This window comes from Palaemon carinicauda, chromosome 1 (genome assembly GCF_036898095.1).
Source record: "Palaemon carinicauda isolate YSFRI2023 chromosome 1, ASM3689809v2, whole genome shotgun sequence".
NCBI lineage: Eukaryota > Metazoa > Arthropoda > Malacostraca > Decapoda > Palaemonidae > Palaemon > Palaemon carinicauda.
Window position 1 is genome coordinate 262330943 of NC_090725.1, and position 23843 is coordinate 262354785.

Below are 23843 nucleotides of genomic sequence, written 5' to 3' on the forward strand. Positions count from 1 at the left end.
GGCTCCCCCCTTCCCGCTGCCAGGGCGGGGCTCCCCCTTTCCCGCTGCCAGGGCGGGGCTCCCCCCTTCCCGCTGGCAGGGCGGGGCTCCCCCCTTTCCGCTGGCAGGGCGGGGCTTCCCCCTTCCCGCTGGCAGGGCGGGGCTTCCCCCTTCCCGCTGGCAGGGCGGGGATCCCTGCTTCCCGCTGGCTGGGTGGGGCTCCCCCCTTCCCGCTGGCTGGGTGGGGCTCCCCCCTTCCCGCTGGAAGGGAGGGGCTCCCCCCTTCCCGCTGGCAGGGAGGGGCTCCCCCCTTCCTGCTGGCAGAGCGGGGCTCCCCCTTTCCCGCTGGCTGGGCGGGGCTCCCCCCTTCCTGCTGGCAGGGCGGGGCTCCCCCCTTCCCGCTGGCAGGGCGGGGCTCCCCCCTTCCCGCTGGCAGGGCGGGGCTCCCCCTTTCCCGCTGGCAGGGCAGGGCTCCCCCTTTCCCTCTGCCAGGGCGGGGCTCCCCCTTTCCTGCTAACAGGGCAGAGATTCCCCCCCCCCTGTCCCGCTGACAGGGCAGAGATTCCCCACCTCCCGCTGGCAGGACGGGGCTCCCCCCCCCCCTTCCCACTGGCAGGGTGGGGCTCCCCCATTCCCGCTGGTTCGATGTAAAATAATAATAAAAAACCACCATACATGAGTTATACCGGCCTAAATGACATTCAGAGAGAGAGAGAGAGAGAGAGAGAGAAGGGGGGTGTTTGCTTACAAGTATGTTGAAAATATATAATTCTAACTAAAAATGTAATATGAATATCATAAACTAACAAAAGTAAAAGCAACTGATTAAGTCCTTTTGCGTTGTTATTTACTCTCTCTCTCTCTCTCTCTCTCTCTCTCTCTCTCTCTCTCTCTCTCTCTCTCTCTCTCTCTCTCTCTCTCTAAGAAACTTCTACATTATAGCTTTTGGTATTCTTGATTAATTTGACATATCTAACCAAGACACTACAACCACGAATAAACACATTTAATACAGTAATATGGACACGAAAAAAGCTAAAAAATATCCTACAACTAAAGACATTCAAACTTATCAACTTATAAAGAAAATCGATCACCACTGAATTTCTTTTGACAGAATAAAATCAATCATTACAAAATTCAACAAATGCGTTACTGCAAAGAAGATAGATATCTCATTTATCTTCTTTTTTTTTTAAGATTTTATAGTTTATACTTTGCATGAAATATCTATTTTAATGTTGTTACTGTTCTTGAAATATTTTAATTGTTCATTACATATCTTCTAGTTTATTTATTTCCTTTCCTCACTGTGCTATTTTTCACTCTTGGAGCCCTTGGGCAAGTAGCATCCTGCTTTTCAAACTTAGCTAGTAATAATAATAATAATAATAATAATAATAATAATAATAATAATAATAATAATAATAATAATAATAATAATACGAAGAAGAAGAAGAAGAAGAAGAAAATATCAGATAAACAAAATGCACACAATAAAATATTTTGATTGGCGAAATCCCGTTATAAGTCCGGAGATAACTTAACGTTGATACAACTAATTGAACATGTTCTTGGTAAGTAACAATAATAGTAGAGTTAAATTTCATTGAAATTATCGAATCAATATACGCACAAATAAATATTACTAAAAGGGGAAGGCAATTGTAACAATAATTAAAAAAAAATATAAGAACAAACAAAGAACATTATTTGATAATAATAATAATAATAATAATAATAATAATAATAATATTGAATATCTAAATAAAATTAACTCAAACATAGTACCGATAAGATTGTAAAAATGAAATAAAAACTATTAAAACTAAAGGTATTTCAAGCACTAAATAGGCATATAATAACCGCATAAAACTATTTAGAATGCTACACAAATATTTCTTCAGTGTGTGTGTGTGTGTGTGTGTGTGTGTGTGTGTGTCTGTGTTTGTGGTGTAGGTACCTGCATCTTGGAGAAGGTGGGAGGAGACGTTGGGCGTGCTGGAGGGCGTTGTGATGAATTTAACGTGGGGGATGAAGCCTCGGACGATACCTGACCTCAGGTCTATGCTGACACTTGCCCTGTTCTCCTCGCTGACACCTACTTGGGGCAAAGGGAGAAGAGGTCATTGCGACAAAGTGGGAAAAATGACAGTAGTTGAGAACATAAAATACAATACGAAATAGAGAAATATGTATGAAAAACAAATACACTGAAGCAATGAAATGAATTAAAGTTCTAAATGTATATCAATGATAAAAAATATACTGTATATCAACAGAATATTAGATTCGTTTAATAATTAGCCAAAGAATAAAAATATATATGATGATTATGGGATAACAACTATCAATAGGAATGTTGTATAATTACTCTGCAAACAATCAAGAAAAAATAAAACTTGTCAATAAGATTGAGAGCTATAACCAAACTAAAAGAGAGAAAAGGAAATACTAAATTATTACAAAATAAAAATAATAAAATAACTAAGTCAAAACCAACTGAATTTCGTTAATATGTGAATTTAATCTAATACTTATTAAAAAAATAATCAAAGATATTGCTTCCAATCAAAAGTTTTATTTTTCGATCACCATGATCGAGATGTAGTTAGCAATGCCCTCAGGACACCCTTTAGGCCACATCTCTTCTGATTTAAGTACCAGTTTTAATAATATATCTATATTAATTCTGTCATTTGACTGGCATCATATAAAGCTCCTTGTCATCAAAATCTATATACGTTATCAAAGTAAATTTTTGCATAAGATTGTCAGATTGAAATATTAGCCTTCTTATACAGGAGATCCATGTGAAACTTATATCATTAGGAACATTGAATAGAATAGATGATATTACATACAGTAATAAAAAAAATGCACAGTTAAGTAGTAAGTTGGCCCAGGCACCAGCCACCCGTTGAGATACTACAGCTAGAGAGATATCGGATCCTTTGACTGGCCAAATAGTCCTACATTGAATTCCTGTCTAGTTAGGGTTCAATTTTCCTTCGCCTACACATACACCGAATAGTCTGGCCTATTCTTTACACATTCTCCTTTTTACTTATATATCTCCCAACACTAAGTTAACTAAACCATTCTTCTTCACTCAAGGGGTCAACTACTGCACTAATTGTACAGTATCATATTTCCACTTGTAAGAGTAGAAGAACCTCTTTAGCTATAGTAAGCAGATCTTCTAGGAGAAGGACACTCCAAAATCAAACCACTATTCTCTAGTCTTGGGTTAGGGTTACCTTGGTTGAGGAATACTCATACCCGTTACTTTATCTGTTTTCTCTTTCTCTTGTATTTCTAAATAGTGTGTTGGGCAAGCTTAATAAAAGGGCCATGGATGCCCAGTGGCTTCAAGAGGTTGTCTTTTCCCTTTCTCTTCCTTTATCTTCCAATCTAGAATCCATTTTCAAAACCATCATTAATGTCCTCCTTTCAATTGAAGTGGGTATTCGGCTCCGCCATGTTGACCAATTTTATCCAACATTCATTTTCATCTTTAGTCTAAGGGTTGTACGAGTTGCTTTGAATATATCCGTGTACATGTTTTCTTATCATTATTGTAATTTTTTTAAAAGTAATAATTAACTTTTTCATTTCTTTTAATTCTTATTCTGTCCGGGGATATAGAGCAAACACCAGGATTAGTATGTCCTAGACTTCACCGGTGTCGTCTAATATATTCATGCCAATATTCAAGACCTGTCAGTTGCCTCCAGACAGAATGATATTCTATTCTTCTGAGAAACTTTGATTTTTCAAATTAAATACTCCTTTGAGCTCCTTATGACCGGTTTTAAGAAACCAATAATTTAGAAACGGAATGTCATTCCTAGTAGTTGGCCATCTAAGGGGGGGGGGGTGTCCGTGCACCACCAGGACTACTGTAAATGAAATACCATATGTTTTTCTAGCTTCTTTTTGACATTCTGAATCACATTTCAGACGTTAATAGAAATAGAAGGTCACGTGATAGATATTGAGCTTTAAATCAAAGATCGCCAAGAAAGCTAAAAAAATTGTGTATTCATGTGAAAATATGTGAAAAATCTTTGAATATAGGATATACTTTATAAGAATACATAGATCAAACCTAACTAAAGCCTTATACAACAATTTTATTGCTCTAGTTCACTTTTGTATATTCACATTAGCTGTCGGTTCCAATAATTTTAGATATAAGTAATGTTTGCTTCAAATATGTAATCTTATAATTTTCCTTTTCCCGTTGATGATGCAAGTTTTTTTTTTTTCTTAAAGAAGCATTACACTAATTAAAAGAATTTGATATTCAAAACAATAATTGAATATCATTCATACTCCGAAAATAAAACATGGACCATTTACTGCCTTTCAAATGTTTGTAATACAAGTGAGAGGTTAGCCAATCTACATGAGGTTTGAGATCATAGTGTGGCAGAACCTATGGATCCTGCTTTTAAAATGATTGAAAAGTGTAAAGGAATTCCGAATGAAGTTTAGGAAAAACAAGACTACCAGCCTCCTTTGAGCGAGATGGGTGGCAGTGGATTCAATAGATAACAGAAGAAAGTACTTTAAAAGTAGCAATATTGAAACTAGTGTACAACAATCAAATCTAGGGGCTCCACATAAAGAGAGTTTAGAACAAGTAAAGTACACTTAAATCTACACTCTTTGGTGTAGATTTATCAGTTCCGTCATCACTCACTGTCCACACGAAAAGGCAACCTTTTTGGCTTACATGTTTGACATAAGCAGAGGAATGAGATACCTGTTCTTCCTCAGTCCTGTTTTGCTGGGGCTAAACTCACTGGTTTAGCTTTTCAGTCCTGGGAAATCAAAACACTTTTGATGGACCTTGATGCTTATGGAGGCATAGACCTAAATAGTATTGAAACTTTGTTTTTATATTTTATAAAGACTGCTGATTTCTTAGCTACTAAGGTGTCTGTTATTTTCCTAGAGTTAGCAAGAAGAGGTTCTTTTTTAACTTGGAGCATTGGTAATGTTACTCCAATGTAAATGTATTTATTGTCTCTTTAGCCATGCTAATTAATGCCAAGTTTCAATAACTATCATATCTAAAGCTTTTGAACATCTTTTGGAAAAACGTCTAAATAAGTATGCTGAATTTGATCATCTGTTCCCTAGTTTGCATCATGATTTTTGCAAAGGCCTTGGGGCATGTAATGCCCCTCTTACAAATACAAATGCTGTTCAAAAATCCCTAGATTGTGGTCAGGATGTTCGTATGGTTGGCTTTGATTTTAATGCTGACTTTGACCGTGTTAATCACAAGGACATTGTTTTCAAACTCTAACAGTTGGGAGCAGGTTTTTTTCTTGGCATCATTATTGAATTTTTAAGTAATAGACTGCAAAAGGAGTTGTTGTTGATGGGCACCACAGTGAATATAGATATCTGGTGTTCCACAGTGTAGAGTTCTTGGCTCATTACTTTCCATACTAACTGCACATGATATATGGTTTGGCCTAGAAAACAAGCTTGTTGCATACAAGGATGATGCTACTCTCATTGACTTAATTCCATCTCCTGAATATAGATCTGGGGTTGCTGAATCCCTTAATAGATATTTAGCTAAAACTAGTATATGGTGTAAATTATGGGATATGAAGTTGAATCCTAACAAAATTCCAAGAATGATTGTAAATACGTTAAGGACAATGGCTACTAAACATCTAGATATCAGCAATGATAATGTTTCCTTAACTCTAAATGACTTAAAATTTTAGATGTCACTCTCTATGGCAAATTTACTTTTAAGAAACCATTCGGTATTTCTTCTTCAATGGCACAAAAAATTAGCTTAAGAAAGTTTCATAAGAATTTTGGTGATCTATCTATTCTGATGTATAGAAACTTGCAATCTATTAAATTTCTTATTCACGTCCGGGATTTTAATCTTTGGCCTCTTGGTGAAGATGGTTCTTTATGCATGTTGCATAAAAGTTTTCATAACTGCCCATTCCTTGCATTCGGATCTGTGCCCTCCTGTACGTAGTAATTGTATGTCGTTAATTCTAAGAGTCATGCCTTCTTCCTGATAATGCTATTGTAGAAGTTTTATTCCACCTGTTGCCAGATTGTGGAACGATCTTCCTAATCATGCAGTTGAATTGGTGGATCTTCAGAAATTCATACTTACAGTGAATGTTTTCATGTATAATTGATTGACGTGATTCTCTATGCATTGGTAATATATGACAGATCTATTTTAACTTTGTTACTGGTCTCAAGATATTTCATACTTTTTACTATTACTTTTCATATACAGTTTATTTCCTTATAATTTCGTCACTTAGATATTTTCCCTCTGGGCTTGTAGCATCCTTATTTTCCAACATGGGCTATAGCTTCGCTAATAATAATAATAATAATAATAATAATAATAATAATAATAATAATAATAATAATAATAATAACAAAGGACTGAATACATGAGTGAGAGATGAATTGCAACGGAAAGTCCTTTGATGTCCAAGAAAAAAAAACAGGAGTGCAAACAAAATAGGGATGAATGGTGTCGTCTGCCGTGTATTGATGGACTTCTATCAAGTCTTCTGTGATGCTCTCCCTTGTAGCTAGCCTATTACGGGAAACACCTTTAGTAATTATTGATTTTTTTCTCTCTCTCTCAATCATATATATATATATATATATATATATATATATATATATACATATATATATATATATATATATATATATATATATATATTATATATATATATTATATATATATATATCATCATCATCATCATCATCATCTATTCCTACACCTATTGACGCAAAGGGCCTCGGTTAGATTTCGCCAGTCGTCTCCATCTTGAGATCATGATGAGGGGTAGACGGAGATGGTTTGGGCATACTCTTCATACTCCCCGCGAGAGATTAATCCACCAAACGTTCAGCTGGGCTCCACAAGGCACTAGAAGAGTTGGTAGATCCTGGCCTACATGGCTGAGGACTATGAAGCGCGAAGTAGGAGATGATGAATGGAGAAGTATTGAAATAAAAGCTCAAGATGGAGACGACTGGCGAAATCTAACCGAGGCCCTTTGCGTCAATAGGTGTAGGAATAGATGATGATGATGATGATGATGATATATTATATATATTATATATATATATCATCATCATCATCATCTATTCCTACACCTATTGACGCAAAGGGCCTCGGTTAGATTTCGCCAGTCGTCTCCATCTTGAGCTTTTATTTCAATACTTCTCCATTCATCATCTCCTACTTCGCGCTTCATAGTCCTCAGCCATGTAGGCCAGGATCTACCAACTCTTCTAGTGCCTTGTGGAGCCCAGCTGAACGTTTCGTGGATTAATCTCTCGCGGGGAGTATGAAGAGTATGCCCAAACCATCTCCGTCTACCCCTCATCATGATCTCATCCACATATGGTACTCGAGTAATCTCTCTTATACTTTCATTTTTAATACTGTTCTGCCATTTAACTATCAATATCCTTCTAAGGGCTTTGTTTTCAACTCTATTAAATCTATTGGAGATTGTTTTATTGTCATACCAGGACGCATGTCCATAGAGTAAAACTGATCTCACTAAACTGATATATAGTCTGATTTTCATATGTAACTTAAGCCAATTTGATTTCCGAATTTTACTTAACCTAGCCATTGTCTGATTTGCTTTTTTCAATCTTTCACTAAACTCTGATTCTAAAGACCGTATTGAAGATCATAGTTCCTAAATACTTAAATGATTTTACCTAATTACTCATAACTCCATCCAATGATACTTCATCTTCCATTGCATACTCTGTCTTTCTTCTATTTATCTTCAGCCCAACATAGTGTAATATTTCATGCATTCTGGTAAGCAAGCATTGAAAATCCTGTGGTGTTCTGCTAGCAAGGATAGCATCATCAGCATACTCTAGGTCAGCTAAATTCCTATCACCAATCCAGTCCAATCCTTCTCCCCATCTCTGACTCTTCTACGCATTACAAAATCCATGAAGAGGATAACCAACATAGGTGATACACATACCCTTGGAGTACTTCGCTTCTCACTGGAAATTCATTTGATAAGACTCCATTAATATTAACTTTGCAATTGCTATGCACATGAACAGACTTAATCAAATTTACATATTTAAGAGGAATTCCATAATAACGCAGGACTTTCCTCAAAATTGGCCGGTACACACTATCAATGGCTTTTTCATAGTCCACAAATGTCATCAAAAGAGGATTTCTATATTCTTCGTATTGCTGTACAACATGTCTCACAATGAAATTTTAATATAATACATTTTTGTAATAGCAATTAAATGTCCGAGGCTCAAAACCCCAAACCTTCAACCATTTGTTGGCTTTTAACGAATAGGGTAGAAATATGATTCTCATATTCAAAATATGGAAAAATAGATTTTGAGATTTGGGATGGATTTATAGTTATAACAGGGACCCTTTCATAACTTAGCAATCATTATATAAGGACAATATTTCTTTCTCTCTCTCTCTCTCTCTCTCTCTCTCTCTCTCTCTCTCTCTCTCTCTCTCTCTCTCTCTCTCTCTCTCTCTCTCTCTCAATAAATTCAGAAATTTATGTCGCACCTACAACGATAACTATACATTTCTTCCAATAAAAGACAAAAAAATCAATCAGGTAATATTCATGGACCGCAATATTCTCTTCCCTCGTTTAGCAGTAAGTTATCTTAAAACCACAGATTTAAAACCAGCAACGTTATATTTCACATTGCAGAGCTTGCCTTAGGCGATCCTTCTAAGGGAGTGGACGACCATGACGCATAGAAAGAAAAATGTACGAAAATTGAAAGAAAAGAGACTAGGGAGCATTGTCAAGGACTGTAAGCAAATACCGTCTCTCGATCACCGGCTGATAATGACGAACACAAACAGTCCTTAGTTGCCATTTGAACAGCCATGATCATCACTAGCTCTGCAAGGAGCCCTCGCGCGTCGCAAATAAGGCTGAAATCGTACATAAAACGTCATCTTGATACCGCCTTTAAAACGCCCACTGTCTTCGCCATAAACCGAGACTCTGCAGGATCAGAGCCACCCAACAAACCCCAATTGGATGATAATAAAAGCTTCTTCATCAGGGGCCGAGAATGGCCACCCGCGAAGACTCTTTGAGTAAACCCTCTCGGTGGCGTCGCCAAATGCTCTTTTGCGGTCCCTCACACACATATTTGGCCAACGTCTTTTTTCTATCTGGTCTCCTTTTAAGCTCTTGAATCTAATGTAACGATGCATTTGCACTGATGTGCTATTACCTGCCTGCTTGGCTATTTAAACTGGCCAGGGTTAGCGCCATATATCAGGCAGAGACTATTCTAAAAATAAATATCTAAACATTGAGAGTCTTGCACCCTACGAATCAGTCAAGGCCATTCTCAAATGAAGAATATTTCACAATAACACGCCTTTTATATTCATGCTACTCATGCGAGTCCCATAAAAAGAGCCTGAATGAACCAGTGGAAACACCTCTTCAGCAGGCTTATAAGGCAACACGCCAAAATCAACAGTCAAAAAGGTAAAAGGTAAACACTTTGATGCGGTTGTCGGGTGGCAACAGAAGAGGTGTGCTCTGACATACTGAATGAATGTAAACATCCAACCCACAAACTTCATCCGATGGTGAGATTCGTAATTTAGTGTTGACGTAAGTTTGTATCTTCGAGGCATAAGATGAAGTGTAAGGTTAACTGAAATATATGAATAAACAAAGGTGAGTTCATAAAATCCTGTATGAGCACTGAGGCTATAGTAAAGTGAAAACTGATATCTAATTGCACCTGCATCTCTCTCTCTCTCTCTCTCTCTCTCTCTCTCTCTCTCTCTCTCTCTCTCCAAATAAGCTCATATACATTTATATTTAATATGAACTTGTTCAGCTGATTTAAAGTTATAATTAATTATACTTTTTAATACGTTCAGTCTGATTTCTACATAATGTACATCTTGTAGGACTACAAAAAAGAAAATTATGTCGTGACTACAAAGAACGACTTCACACGCAACATTTAATGGCAAATTCAAGATTCTTAACCTCCAAAGCCTTGTCACGAGCAACGTGTAAGCATCCCCCATGATTCTAAACCAGAAAGAATAAATTCTATACAGCCTGGATAAACGCGAAGAATAGTGAACGCCATTTACAACAAAGCAAGACCCGACTTCGCTTTAAAACCATAATGTATAAAGTGAATTATATCATGGTAAATGATACTATAACAGCGACTTATGCTTCTGTTGCTTTTAAATCGACTGAAATGTACTGCGAGTACCGCATTACGACAAGTCAAATGGAATGGGTAACGCGATATCCTTCGCATTTCGCCTATATGGAATAAGCGTTGTGTTGCATTGCATTTCACTCTACGCTCGACTCTTCGTTATGGTTGACATAATAGTTCTCTTGCTTAGGCTCTCAGCATATGTGAATGAATATGCAAATACATATACATAAGATACTGCCTAATGTTGAAGTCGAAGTTGTAAAAAAAGTTACTCTTAATTAGAAAAGACCAATCTAGGAGGTTAACAATTTAAAAAAAAAAAAAATTTCTTTTAACGAAATTGACACTTTACAGAATTAGAAGCTGTATTTTGATAGTTTTAAGGTGCGACCTACAAATATAATCCAAATTAAATTTGCCCTCACGTATCTAAAAATACAGGCAAAACTAAAAATCGAGAAATTCATAGCTACTTGGGATCCGTTTCATGATATATCTAAATCGTTATTAATTCCTGCAGATCTGCTTACATAAAGTATTCCCCCCAAAAAAACTATTTTTGATAGGGCCGTGTTGAAAAAAAATACTGTTGAGGTAGGAATTTTCACAAAACCGAAATGTGAAAGGATGTGTCAGAGTAACAGCAAGCATCACCTAAATCCTGAAATCCATTTTCTATGCCCGAAAGGTTTATGGTAAGGGTTATACGAACGAATTTTATGTCCCTCAATCAATTAACTACTTTTTGTTATATATCTGAAGCTGGTGTCATATGGCATAAGTGGCAGAATTTTACAAATTCTTTCCATTCAGATCAGATGCACGGGAAAATATATTTGGCTTTTATGGGGGCTCTTGGAAATGTGGCCGACTCGCAAACTGGGGATATACTGAGGTCAAGGACCGCTCGTGAAAGGATAGATTTTATGAGCATGGCCCTCCCTGATCCTGACTTTGGTAGTGATGGGACTTGCGCATTGAATATATATTCAGTCTTCATGACACAATGCAACACCACATTGGCCTTCTCTGTTAAGGAAGCATGAAATATCCAACTGCTGTTCTCTATTTAAAGGAAGTCAAAGGTGTTTACGGAGTTCTTTCTGTGACGTTATAATCCATTTTATTTCTATTAAAAGTCTACAGAGATATAAGCGTTTGGATTTTGTTTTCCTCGTTTTATTCATCATCTACCTCCTTGTTCAAAGTTACCAAGGTCAAGGGTGGACCTGCCAAATGAAAGATGATTTTTTGAACACTTGCCTCGGGGTTCAAATAAGATTGTGCCTAGGATCTCAAGCCCCCCAAAAAGGGTGGCTAGGAAGGACCACATGAAGGGAGGCGAAAGATTTTGTTTATGTTTAACACTTTCCATTCACTTTTCCATAAAAGTTGAGAACAGATAAGAAGCGGAAACTCAAATAAAGCTCTTGCTGATATTGTACTTATTTTCAGTTACTGTGGCCCATTTTTATGTATATTATATATCCTTAACCAAAGTAATTTCTATGGTTGAAAGATTGGTGTATGGTGGCGCAGCTTACTCAAGAAACTGTGGAAACAGGCCCTGTGATGAAATACAGTCTCAAATTTGAGTGTAAACTGAATGTGATGTTTTTTTTTCTAAGCGAAGTCGCAGAGATATTTAAAAGGAAAGTTAATAAAATCATGCAAACATGGTAATTCCAGCCACCTTAAATATCAACACATGCTATAAAAAAGTAGCGAGGGAGATATAACAAAGTTACCCATCTTACCAACAAGTTATGAAGGGGCAGTAACATGAAACCAACGGGTAAAAAAAATCCGCATTGCTATACTGGTAATAAGTCACTAAGGACAGGCAATATTTATCCAAGTCTTCAATTCATGGGGGATAGTGTGCTAAGAAAGAGGTAGTTAATGAAGCTGGCACTAAGCTGTCAACTGTCTCGCTAGCTCCACCTACATAGAATGACTCTAACCTTAATCATGTAACATAGAGCTGGATGTTTTCCTCTCTCTCTCTCTCTCTCTCTCTCTCTCTCTCTCTCTCTCTCTCTCTCTCTCTCTCTCTCTCTCTCTCTCTCTCTCTCTGTCCAGTACTTGATAATGGTTTCCTCATCTTTTAATATTAGGAATTTTAAGTTATCCATGAGTTCATTTCCTAAGAATGTTAGAACAGTAAAATCGTTTGCATGTGGATATGCATAACTAGCGATAGTGTGAGTGAATGAGTAACTCAGAGCTGGTAGGATGAACAGAATACACCGCTACAAATAAGATAAGTTTGTAAGAATTGTATAATCAATAAACCGTTCTTTATATGAATTGCACGAGAAATTGGGAATATACATAAATTGACAAGAACTTCAGAGTGTAATAGATGAAATTTCAAAGAGAAATATGAAAACTGTGATAGGTGACCTCAATGCTAAAGTTGGAAGGAAAAATCAAAGTATAGAGAAAGTGATGGGTGTTGATGCTCTTGGTGAAGTTCCAAATGAAAATGGAGCCCATTTTATAAGTTTTTGTTCAACAAACAGTCTATTTAATCATAAATAATAACAGAAGGAGGACTCTGAGAAATGTAAGAAGCTATAGAGGTGCAGATATTGGTAGTGATCACCAGCTACTCATTGCCACAATGAAATTAAAACTAAAAGCAACAATAATAACTGTCGGTCGAGATAATAATAATCTCCTTGAAAGTTCGGCAAAAAAGGTAAGATTCCATAATAAAATCCCAGAGGCAATAAGTTCAAAGAAATAAAAGATAAGAAAGTAAATATAAAACTAAAGAGAATTGCAGTTAGGTTCTAAGACTTATTCGTGTCACGTGTTAAATGAATGTTGAGAAGGTGACTTGCATCAGTTTGCAATTGAATCACGCGAAAAGTAAGAAAAAAATTCGTGCAAAAAGTCTCGTCTGTTGACCAACTACCACCCACTGATCTGGCCGAAGGCCCATCAACAGTCCTAATGTGATCTGTGTTCTGAGCATTGAACGATACAGGGGATTTCAAGAAATCAATTTACTGTATTAAGAAAATGAAGGTCATTCTCAGAAAAAAAAAACAATAATATTGTTATATGATAAATAGACATTTAAGAATCAAATTATGCAAAAATAACAAAACCTTGTCATACGTATCAAGCTACTCAAATTCTTGGATATCTAGCAGTCACACTTCCATGAGATGCAGTTGTTTTTGAGAGAGAGAGAGAGAGAGAGAGAGAGAGAGAGAGAGAGAGAGAGAGAGAGAGAGAGAGAGAGAGAGAGAGAAAATTTCGAATTTAATACACCCGAAAAAGGTTGTCCTTAAATAAAAACCTATTCTCATAAAAATTCCTTCTCTGTGAATTGGAGAAATCTTGAAAACAATGCACAAGTTTCACACACCTCCAGAGAAATTCCACTACACCCACCATCAAAGTTAAGACACGGTGTCTTCGAGTTATCATCCATTTCGTCGGGTTTTAATATCAAAACAGCGAACGCTCTTCGACAGGGAAGGGGGGGGGGGGGGGCTTTCCTGAGAAACATGAGTGGAAACTAGAGTTCCCGGAAACGAGACGAGGTGATGCTTCCACTTTAGATAATGCACTTTCGTGCATCTTCTTGGAAACACTTTGTTTGATTAACAACCGATTATCCGAATTGCAATTAACCGTTTTCAACATCAGTGAGTCTCAATGTCGGATGCCTCCTCGGGGACTTTTCACACTTATGCGAACACATCGGGGAGATGCAGCCTCGCTAGAAAGAAACGAATAATAACTGAAGTGTAAATTTACCACTTCATAAAATGTAGCCTTACTTACACTTTATATACTTCAAAGCTTTGAATCTATTATGACAAGAAAGTACTAATAATTGTATGGCATTTTCCTTAACGTAATAACAGTACAAGTAATAACTACTATCATATCAAATTATTATTATTATTATTATTATTAAATGCTAAGCTACAACCCTAGTTGGAAAAGCAGAATGCTATAAGCTCAGGGGCCCCAACAGGGAAAATAGCCCAGTAAGGAAAGGAAATAAGGAAATAAGGAAAAATAAAATATTTTAGGAATAGTAACAATATTAGAATAAATATTTCCTATTTAAACTATAAAATTTTTAACAGAACAAGAGGAAGAGAAACTAGATAGAAAAGTGTGCCCGAGTGTACCCTCAAGCAAGAGAACTCTAACCCAAGGCAGTGTAAGACCATGGTACAGAGGCTATGGCACTACCCAAGAATAGAGAACAATGGTTTGATTTTGGAGTGTCCTTCTCCTAGAAGAGCCGCTTACCATAGCTAAAGAGTCCCTTCTACCCTTACCAAGAGGAAAGTAGCCACTGAACAATTACAGTGCAGTAGGTAACCCCTTGGGTGAAGAAGAATTGTCTAGTAATCACAGTGTTGTCAGGTGTATGAGGACAGAGGAGAATCTGTAAAGGATAGGCCAGACTATTCGGTGTCTGTGTAGGCAAAGGGAAAGAACCGTAACCAGAGAGAAGGGTCGTATGTAGTACTGTCTGGCCAGTCAAAGGACCCCATAACTCTCTAGCGGTAGTATCTCAACGGGAAGCTGGTGCAAATTAAATGGATCATGTTAGTATGAGTCCAAAAATGGGAAAGCACTTTCACATTATTGTGTCTCTCGAAAAGTATAGATTTTTTATACAAAATCCTTATGGAGACATTGATGTGGATAATAATAAAATAAATGGCTATATACAAATGCAAATCGCGTATACAGTTATACAATAGTATAAAATGTGCATTACAAAATACTCACAAACTAAAAATCCTAATAACTAGCGGGAATATTTTCTGGTATCACGACCTGGCTTTCTCATAAAAGTAGGGGGCGTTTCTGTCGCCGTTTAACGCTACAAGAAGTACTTTTCCTAGTCCTGATTTATATATTTCACAAGTTATTTCAACAACAACAAATACATCTGAATACATATAATATGTTATAAATCAACTGATATCCCTCAAGAAGCTTTCAAGTCACAACATCCAAAATCTTTTTAGAATAGCAATATTATTTAGCACTCACATAATAGATTATAACCCAGAATTGCTATTCTTAAATCAAATATGCATCTTACACCGGAAACTATTGCCTACACTGCAGCTTCTCACTCTCATAGATATTTCTGATCTAAACAATCCGGTAAGTATCAAATCCAGCATGTAAAGATGGCCTATCAGGCTAGCCAAGATTATGACCCTTCAGAGGACAAAACCTCCCATTTACATCCAAACAAGACATTTATCTAGTGTAAGAAATTTGCAAGAAACTTTCAAAACTATTCCCTACCATGGTTAGTTAGCTAACTGCCCTAATTCTTCTATTGCCCACCTTTCCTATCAGCTGAAAAAAATATTTGGTCCCACCAAGAAATGTAACATGCCAAATCTCTAAACATCGTTATTCAAAATAACGGTTAATATATGATACATTAATTACTGGCGAAACTAAAATTTGCTACAAGAAATGAACGAGTGCTGGGGCATAACAACTTTCGCTTAGGTTGATTAAAATGTAAAGGCTAATTCTTACTCTAACTCCATTGTTTACATTTGCGGGGAATGATGGAGAGTTATCATTACTTGGCTTTTTTAACAAATTACGAGCTTCCAAATATTTATGTATAATTCTCCGTGTGTTGTTCTACAACAGCCATTTCTTTTTCATCCTCCCCTTCAATTTCAGGTTCACCACTATCACATAAAGATGTCTCTGGGAGTGAAGTATAATCTATTCCAAAAGTGTATTTCTTTCGAAATTTAAGGTAATTTCATCTATGTCGGCAATTGAATATAATGAGAACACTCTCCTTTCAGTATATAGCTACTGTTGCTTATGTGAAGGTAAACAAATAACCCCAAAATAATGACCAACGGGGCTTGCAAGCGCAGCTCAACATGTACCGTTTGTCAGAACACAGGAGCAGTGCTGTAATATTTAATTGCGAGAGAAGCGAGCCACGGTGGAGAAAAAATCCTCAGAAGGACGTGAAGTGAATCATAGATGATTATGATACTTTAATTTTCAGCGACTTATATAACCATATATTTTTCAAACTGCGGTGGAAGATGAAATATCATTGGATGGAGAAAGGATTAATGAGGTAGAATCATTTAATTATTTAGGAACTAAGATCTCCAATACAGGGTCTTTAGAATTAGAATTTAGTGAAAGATTGAAACAAGAAAATCAGACAGTGGCAAGGTTAAGTAAAATTTGGAAAACAAATTGCCTGAAATTACATATAAAAATCAGATTATATATCAGTTTAGTGAGATTGGTGTTACAGTATGGACAGGAGCCATGGCATGACAATGAAATAATATACATCAGATTTTGTAGATTTGAGAACAAAGCCCTCAGAAGAATATTGGGAGTTAAATGACAGGACATAATTATAAATGAAAATATAGGAGAGATTACTCGAGTGTCATATCAAGAGGAGATCATGGTGAGGGGTAAATGGAGATGCTTTTTGCATGCTCTATGCACTCCTCCGGAGAGATTAATCCACCAAACGTATGATTGGGCTCCAAAAGGCACTAGAAGAGTTGGAAGACCCAGGCCTACATAGCTGAAGAATATGAAGCGTGAAGTAGATGGTGAAATCTGGCGAAATCTAACCTGGGCCCTTTGTGTCAATAGGCGTAGGAGATGATGATGATGATTTTTCCTAATATTATAGAACTTCCTTTCCATCATAATCTTGCCCTATTAACATTTATTATCAACTGTTCTGTAAGAAATTAACGTTAAAAAATAACAAATGTAAATTTTGGAATCCCAATTCTTTTTCACTGAGACATTGTATCGAAGGGCTCGAATAGCGTGAACCCGTATGTGTTTGTATCCTATGAAAAATACAATTATTCTTTCGGATTTGCAATTTATTCTGGCGTGCATACAAATCTTCACATCTTATATGCAGACTCAGTCCTTAAATTGAGGTATTGTCATTGTAAAGACTGATAAATTCCTCCCTACCATGAAACCTCAGTTTCTAGTCATACACTTGAGCAGGGGAAGAATGACACATGTAAATATTCTGTGCAACCTGACATTTGGAATGTGAGGCTTGACATGGACCTGTGCGAAAGTATAGGGGTGTGGCTATATTCTAGGACATTCCTAAAGAAGAAAGCATATTTGTGGGTGATAAAAAGATGACAGATTGGAAGGCAACATATCCCGAAATATCCAGACATAAAAGCTTCCTGGTCTAAGGGTTAAAGACTAATGTTTAGTTTTGTTTCAATTTAGAGGCATACGTTTGAATCCTGACGCAGTTAGGCCACTTACCATTTAGGAATTTCAACTTTGGTCATTAATTGGGAGACAGAGAATTTAATATAAAAGACTATTTATGATAGTTGAGAGACTACTATTAGAGAATTATTGGATCCTTTGACTGGCCAGACAGTACTACATTGGATCCCTCTCTCTGGTTACGGCTCATTTCTTCTTTGCCTACACATAAACCAAATAGTCCGCCGTATTCTTTTCATATTCTCCTCTGTCCTCGTACACCTGAGAACATTGAGATTAACAAACAATTCTTCTTTGGTCAAGGGGTTAACCACCGCATTGTAGTTGTTTAGTGGCTACTTCCCTCTTGGTGGGGGTAGAGGAGACTCCTTAGCTATGGTAGGCAGCTCTAAAGGAAGAAGGACATTCCAAAATCAAACCATTGTTCTCTAGTCCTTGGTAGTGCTTGAGGATACACTCGGGCACACTGTTCTATCTTGTTTGTTTCTCTTCCTCTTGTTTTTTGTGATATTTTTATAGTTTATATATGATAGATCTAATTCAATATTGTTAATGATCCTAAAATATCTTATTTTAATTGTTGTTACTTCCCTTGTAGTTTATTTATTTCCTTGTTTCCTTTCCCCACAGGGCTATTTTTCCCTGCTGGAGCCCTTGGGGTTATAGCATCATGCTTTTCCAACTAGGGTTGTAGCTTAGGTAGTAATAATAATAATAATAATAATTTGATAAAATATGCCATATGATATTGCCAAAACTCTCATATGTAGCCAGGTATTGCAAACTTAGCAATTGGTTATCACGGTGGATAAGTTGATTTTGGTTTTAAACATAAGTACTTAAATTCAACAGAAAATTGTTCAGCAGAGCTGAAATTGACTGATATCTCTTTTAATAGCTGAATGGTTTAAGTCAAATATCATTAATTTTATTCAGAGGAATAGGTTTGAATCATGGCCCAAGTAAAAGTTATTATGAATTAAGAGCTCTTTTAGTCTTTAATCCTAAAGTAGAGTAAATCAAATATGAAAACTACTTGTGGATTTGAACCATATCCATTCTCAGTGGAAAAGTTATTTTAGTTAAAGATGCAACAGTGTTAAACAATTTAAAGTCGAACGACAATTGAATGGTGAGAAGCAAAATTGTTTAGACCTAGGCTAAGAGAAGAATGAGAAAAACTTATTTCATGAAAAAATAAACACTCCTGTAATAAGAGAAAAATCTCGTGTGTAGTTTCAAAATACAAAATAGATACTCCCAGCTACATGATAAATGGAAGCAAGAGCAGTAATTTCACAAAATTTGCACATGAGATAGGTGGGAAAGTTCCTAAACAAGATCAAGGAAAACTATCAAAGAAAACCAAAAACATAATAAAAAAAAATATTAGAAATGAAGGGAAAATCCAAAAAGAGATGAAACCGAATTAGCAGAACTATCCAAAATAATAAACAAAATAAAAACCCAAAAGATTCACAAACACAATTAGACCAAAATTAAGGAAACACTAAAGCAATAAATGAAGCTTCAAATTGCTGAAAAGAAGACCTGGAACAGGACGCTAACCGATATTTTCTTTAAAGGATGAAAATGGAATTATTAACAAAAGAGAGATGGAGTTATAAAAATTGCACAGGATTCCCATATAATTCTATACAATAGTGATACAAAAATTACTCTGCCAATATAAATAATGAAACCCCTGAGCCAGTACCAAAAAGTAACAGTGCGAGAAGTAAACAAAGCACTAAAAGGCATGCGTCAGACATCAGAACATGGCCTAACAATTGATTTAATAATAAATGGAAGAGATTTCATGGTAGCAAAACTTGTTGAACTTTACATTTCACGTCTACCAGAATGCTCTATACCTACTGCTTGGAAAAACTCTATCATTACTCACAAAATAGGGGGATACAAAAGGCCTGCAAAATTACCACCCAATAAGTTTACTCTCCATAATCAAATATTTACCAAGATCCTATTAGGCCAAAAGGATAAACAGCTAAACTTTAATCAACCAAGAGAGCAGGAAGGCTTTAGAAGTGGTTATTCAACAACTGACCATATCCAAGTAATAAACCAACTAATATAAAAATCAACAGAGTATGACAAATCAATACATAAGGCATTTATAAACTACGAGAAACTTTTTGATTCCGTCAAAACTTCAGCAGTAATGAAAGAACTTTGAAGACAAGGAATATATGAATCTTATGCTAAAACACGAAGAGACCTAAACGGGTAGTACAGCAATCCTAAATCTACATAAGGATAGCGAGCAAATTCCGATTAAAAAGGAGTTAGAAAAGGAGACCTTTTTCTGCAAAATTAATCACAGCATGCCTAGAATATTTTAAACATTTAAATTGTGAAAATCTAGAATTTGACATTAACAGGAAATACCTTAACAACTTAAGATTTGCAGATAACAGTACTATTTAGTGAATCATAGGAGGAATTACAAAAGATGATAGAACATTTAAAGAGAGGCAGCAGAAATGTAGGACTGAAAATGAATATGAGTAAAACTAAGATTAATGTTCCATGAAAATGCAGAGAAAAAAAATAAGGGTTATGGACGAACCTCTAGAGATTGTTAATGAATATACATACTTAAGAAAGCCAGTGTTTCGCCAGGACATGGTACCAAAATTAAAAGGATAAGCATTGGAAAGAGAGTTTTTCGTAAACGAAATCAGATCATGAAAATCAACTGCCAATTCCTTTAAATAATAAAAGTATTTAATCAGACGGTCCTACCAGTATTGACTTGAAGGTTTCCTAAAGCCTTACAACATTAGCTAGTTACAAAGAGTAATGATGGGATTAACACTTATGAGGGAAAAATAGCATTAAGGATAAGAGCAAAATAAAGTAGAAGATACTCCGACATTTAAGGAAAAGAAATGGACAGGACATATAATGAGAAAGACAGATAATAATTTAGCTGGACATTAGGAATAACAAAATGGATCCCTAGAGATTGCAAAAGAAGCAGGGGAAGGAAGATAAAATTTGTTGGCATAGAAAGACCATAACCAGACGCGAGTGAAAGGATATGTCTGAGGCCTTTGTCCTGCTGTGGAATAGCAACGGTTGATGATAATGGTATATCTTCAATAAATATTAGAGGCAAGTGTCTGGTTATATATATATATATATATATATATATATATATATATATATATATATATACATACATATATATACATGTGTATATATACATATATATATGTATATATATATATATATAATATATATATACATACATATATATACATATATATATATATATATATATATATATATATATATATATATATATATATTTCAAGTCACACTCTCCTCTCCCCGTATCCCATGTAGGAAGATCGAGAGTAGTCATACGCTGGTGAGAAAGAGTTGCGTGTTTGTGTATCCCTATCTAAATATTTAGCCGTCATTTTAGAAGGGTTGCATACACTAATCAATATATCTACCTATCTATCTATATGTATATATATACACACACATTATATATATATATATATATATATATATATATATATATATATATATATATATATATATATATATATATATATATATATATATCTTAAAAAAGATATTGAAAGGGAAAGTTTAAGTAAATGCTGCAGTTTTGTAAAAGTTTTGAAGTTCAGCTAATTGTTTTTCATTGCATGTGGAATTTTGTGGCACACCCGACTCACTTTCGATTGAAAATGTTATTTATGGTTAGGGAAGTGACCAAAAAAAAAAAGAAAAAAAAAAGCATAAGTAAAAGAAGTCGGTGGATTGACAATCTAAGAAAAGACAGAAAGACCATAAACAGAGGCCAATGGAAGGAAATGTCTGAGGCTTTTGTTCTGCAGTGGTCTAGTAACGCAGAATATATATATATATATATATATATATATATATATATATATATATATATATATATTTATATATATATATATATTATATATATATATATATATATATATATATATATATATATATATATATATATATATTTATATATATATATATTATCATGTTTATGGTCTTTTTGTGCCAGTCCATGCCCGCAGACTTGCTTAATTCGTCGGTCCATCGTCTCCTTTTCCTTCCTCTGCTTCTTTTACAATCCCTAGGGATTCAGTCTGTTATTCCTAATGTCCATTATTGTCCATTTTTTTTCTTACGAGTTGTTAGAATATCATCTACTGTACTTTAGTTTACTCTCTTATCAATGTTGCTCTTGTTATGTCTCTTAGTGTTATTCCCATCATTATTCTTTCCATATTTCTTGGAGTTGTAAGTAGCTTATGTTCTAAGGCTTTAGAGAGGCTCCAAGTTTCTGATACATAAGTTAATACAGGTAGGACCATCTCATTGAATATGTTTCTTTTTAGAAAAAGTGTTGTAACTTGAATACCCACTTCTAAAGCCTTCCTGCTCTCTTGTTTGATTAAAGTCTAGCTTATTCGGGCTAATATGATTTTTATAGATATTTTATATATTACGGAGAGTAAACTTATTGGGCGGTAATTTTTCAGGTCTTCCCTGCCTCCCTTTTTGTGAATTAGTATAATGATGAGGTTTTTCCTATATGTATGTATAGACCTTGCTAAAGGTGTTCTGAGAAAACAGAACATGGCGAGGAATGAGAAGAGCATTCCAACCCCTAGTTCTCTGGCGTTAATACTACGCCGAATCGAGAATGCCACTCGCTATTTGCAAAGGCATGCTGTAAATGGCCCAGCACGGGTAAGGATGGTCTGTCTAACTCTATGGTATGTTACCAAGTACCTGGAAGATTGCTTTATCCTGACGGTAAAGGGAATAAAAAAAGGGCTACACAAAACAGCGTTTTGCTCGAGAGTATCGGCAGCGGGATCAAAGTTGTTCTTGACAGCATTTGGTCATACGATATATGGATACGACTAGTAATCGAAAAATACATCCCGTGATTTTATATTCCCAAAATTATCGTAGGCTTTTCATCAAAACTTTTACTAAGAAAATTGCATTAATAATTTGGGTCTGACTGGTACCCAAGTTATGGGTTAGAATTTGCCTTCTGAAAATTCTGAGATGTTTATATAAATTCTATCGGAAACAGTTACGCTCACAAATGTTCGCTGGCGTTTTGTCAACACTGGAATTTGACAATAAAATAAAAACATGTCTCAAACAAGGGGCTACAAAAGTAGAATGAAATGATCTTAAAAATCTAAGGGATACTCTATACATGTTTGAGAAATCGTTTTCATTATTCTCTTTTTCTGGGGTAACTACTGTAGCACGACTTAGGGACCCCATGAATCGAAAGATAAATGATAGAACTGCTGCAACGGCGAACGAATTATCTCTACGCTCTTAAAGCAACGGAGCTTTAGGAATGTAAGTATTTTCCTATCACAGAATTTAATGTGCATATGATATAAGGAAATTATAAAAATAAAGTTGAATTGGGTGGGGAATTATGATATTTTTATTATTGTTATTCTTTTGCTGTACTTAAAAATAGTTTTCAGCACCAGAAATCCTTTGGTAATTTGATAAAATTTCGAAAAACTAACTGAGACCAGAATTACTGTATCTTATCGCCGATGCATATATTTGAATCTACTCAAAGCCGGATTAAAATCTCTCTTAAAGTACTTTGCAGTGTAGATTTTCATGATGGAAAAAGAAAGACTGCCAGAATTAACTGCATAGCACTAATATTACTTACAGGAGGGTACATGCTGAGAAGATCTGAATGCAAAAGAAATGTCCGAATTATGAAAAATCTTATGCAAGATTGATGGAGAACTGACTGAACGATTGTGTCAGTGATTAATATCTAAATAAAGAATAAGGAATGCAATACATTGCAACTTTTGGTCCAACAAATTAACATGAGACACACTGCTCAAAACAAGGTTAAATAAAAGAATTAAAACATTTCCTTGGTTTAGCTCAATCACCGAAAATCATTAAAGTTAAATCTCAATATGCCATTTTTTTGGGTGGGGGTAATTGAAGAAAAAGACCAAATGTGTTCTTCAAAAGCTATTTTGAAATCAAGAATCCCATCTATATTTTGAAATGAGTTGCATTTAGTTAAAGACACATTGTCCTTAACCTACTTACAATTATGCCACATAATTTGAACCATCCATAAATCTTAGCTAGATCTCTATTATGGGATTCGGCAACCATAGCTCTGTATTCAGGAGAAGGAATTGATGGAAAGAGAGAAGCATCATTTGCATGTACAATAAGCTTATATAATATGAAAAGTAATGAGCTGAGAACACTATAAGAAACACCGGGTATTA

The 23843-nt window shown here is 35.6% G+C and overlaps 1 protein-coding gene across 9 annotated transcripts in view; it reads right to left on the bottom strand.

Moving 5' to 3' along the window:
- Nucleotides 1-23843, bottom strand: part of LOC137655707 (signal peptide, CUB and EGF-like domain-containing protein 1) — a 348295-nt gene that overhangs the window by 141487 nt on the left and 182965 nt on the right. For 6 of the 9 annotated variants that reach the window (XM_068389755.1, XM_068389728.1, XM_068389774.1 and 3 more), the window contains one exon: nt 1943-2083. In XM_068389755.1, coding sequence (XP_068245856.1) covers nt 1943-2083 — 141 coding nt within the window. Of the gene's footprint in view, nt 1-1942; nt 2084-23843 lie in introns of those variants that run through there. The other 3 variants (XM_068389764.1, XM_068389720.1, XM_068389783.1) reach the window with 2 other exon arrangements.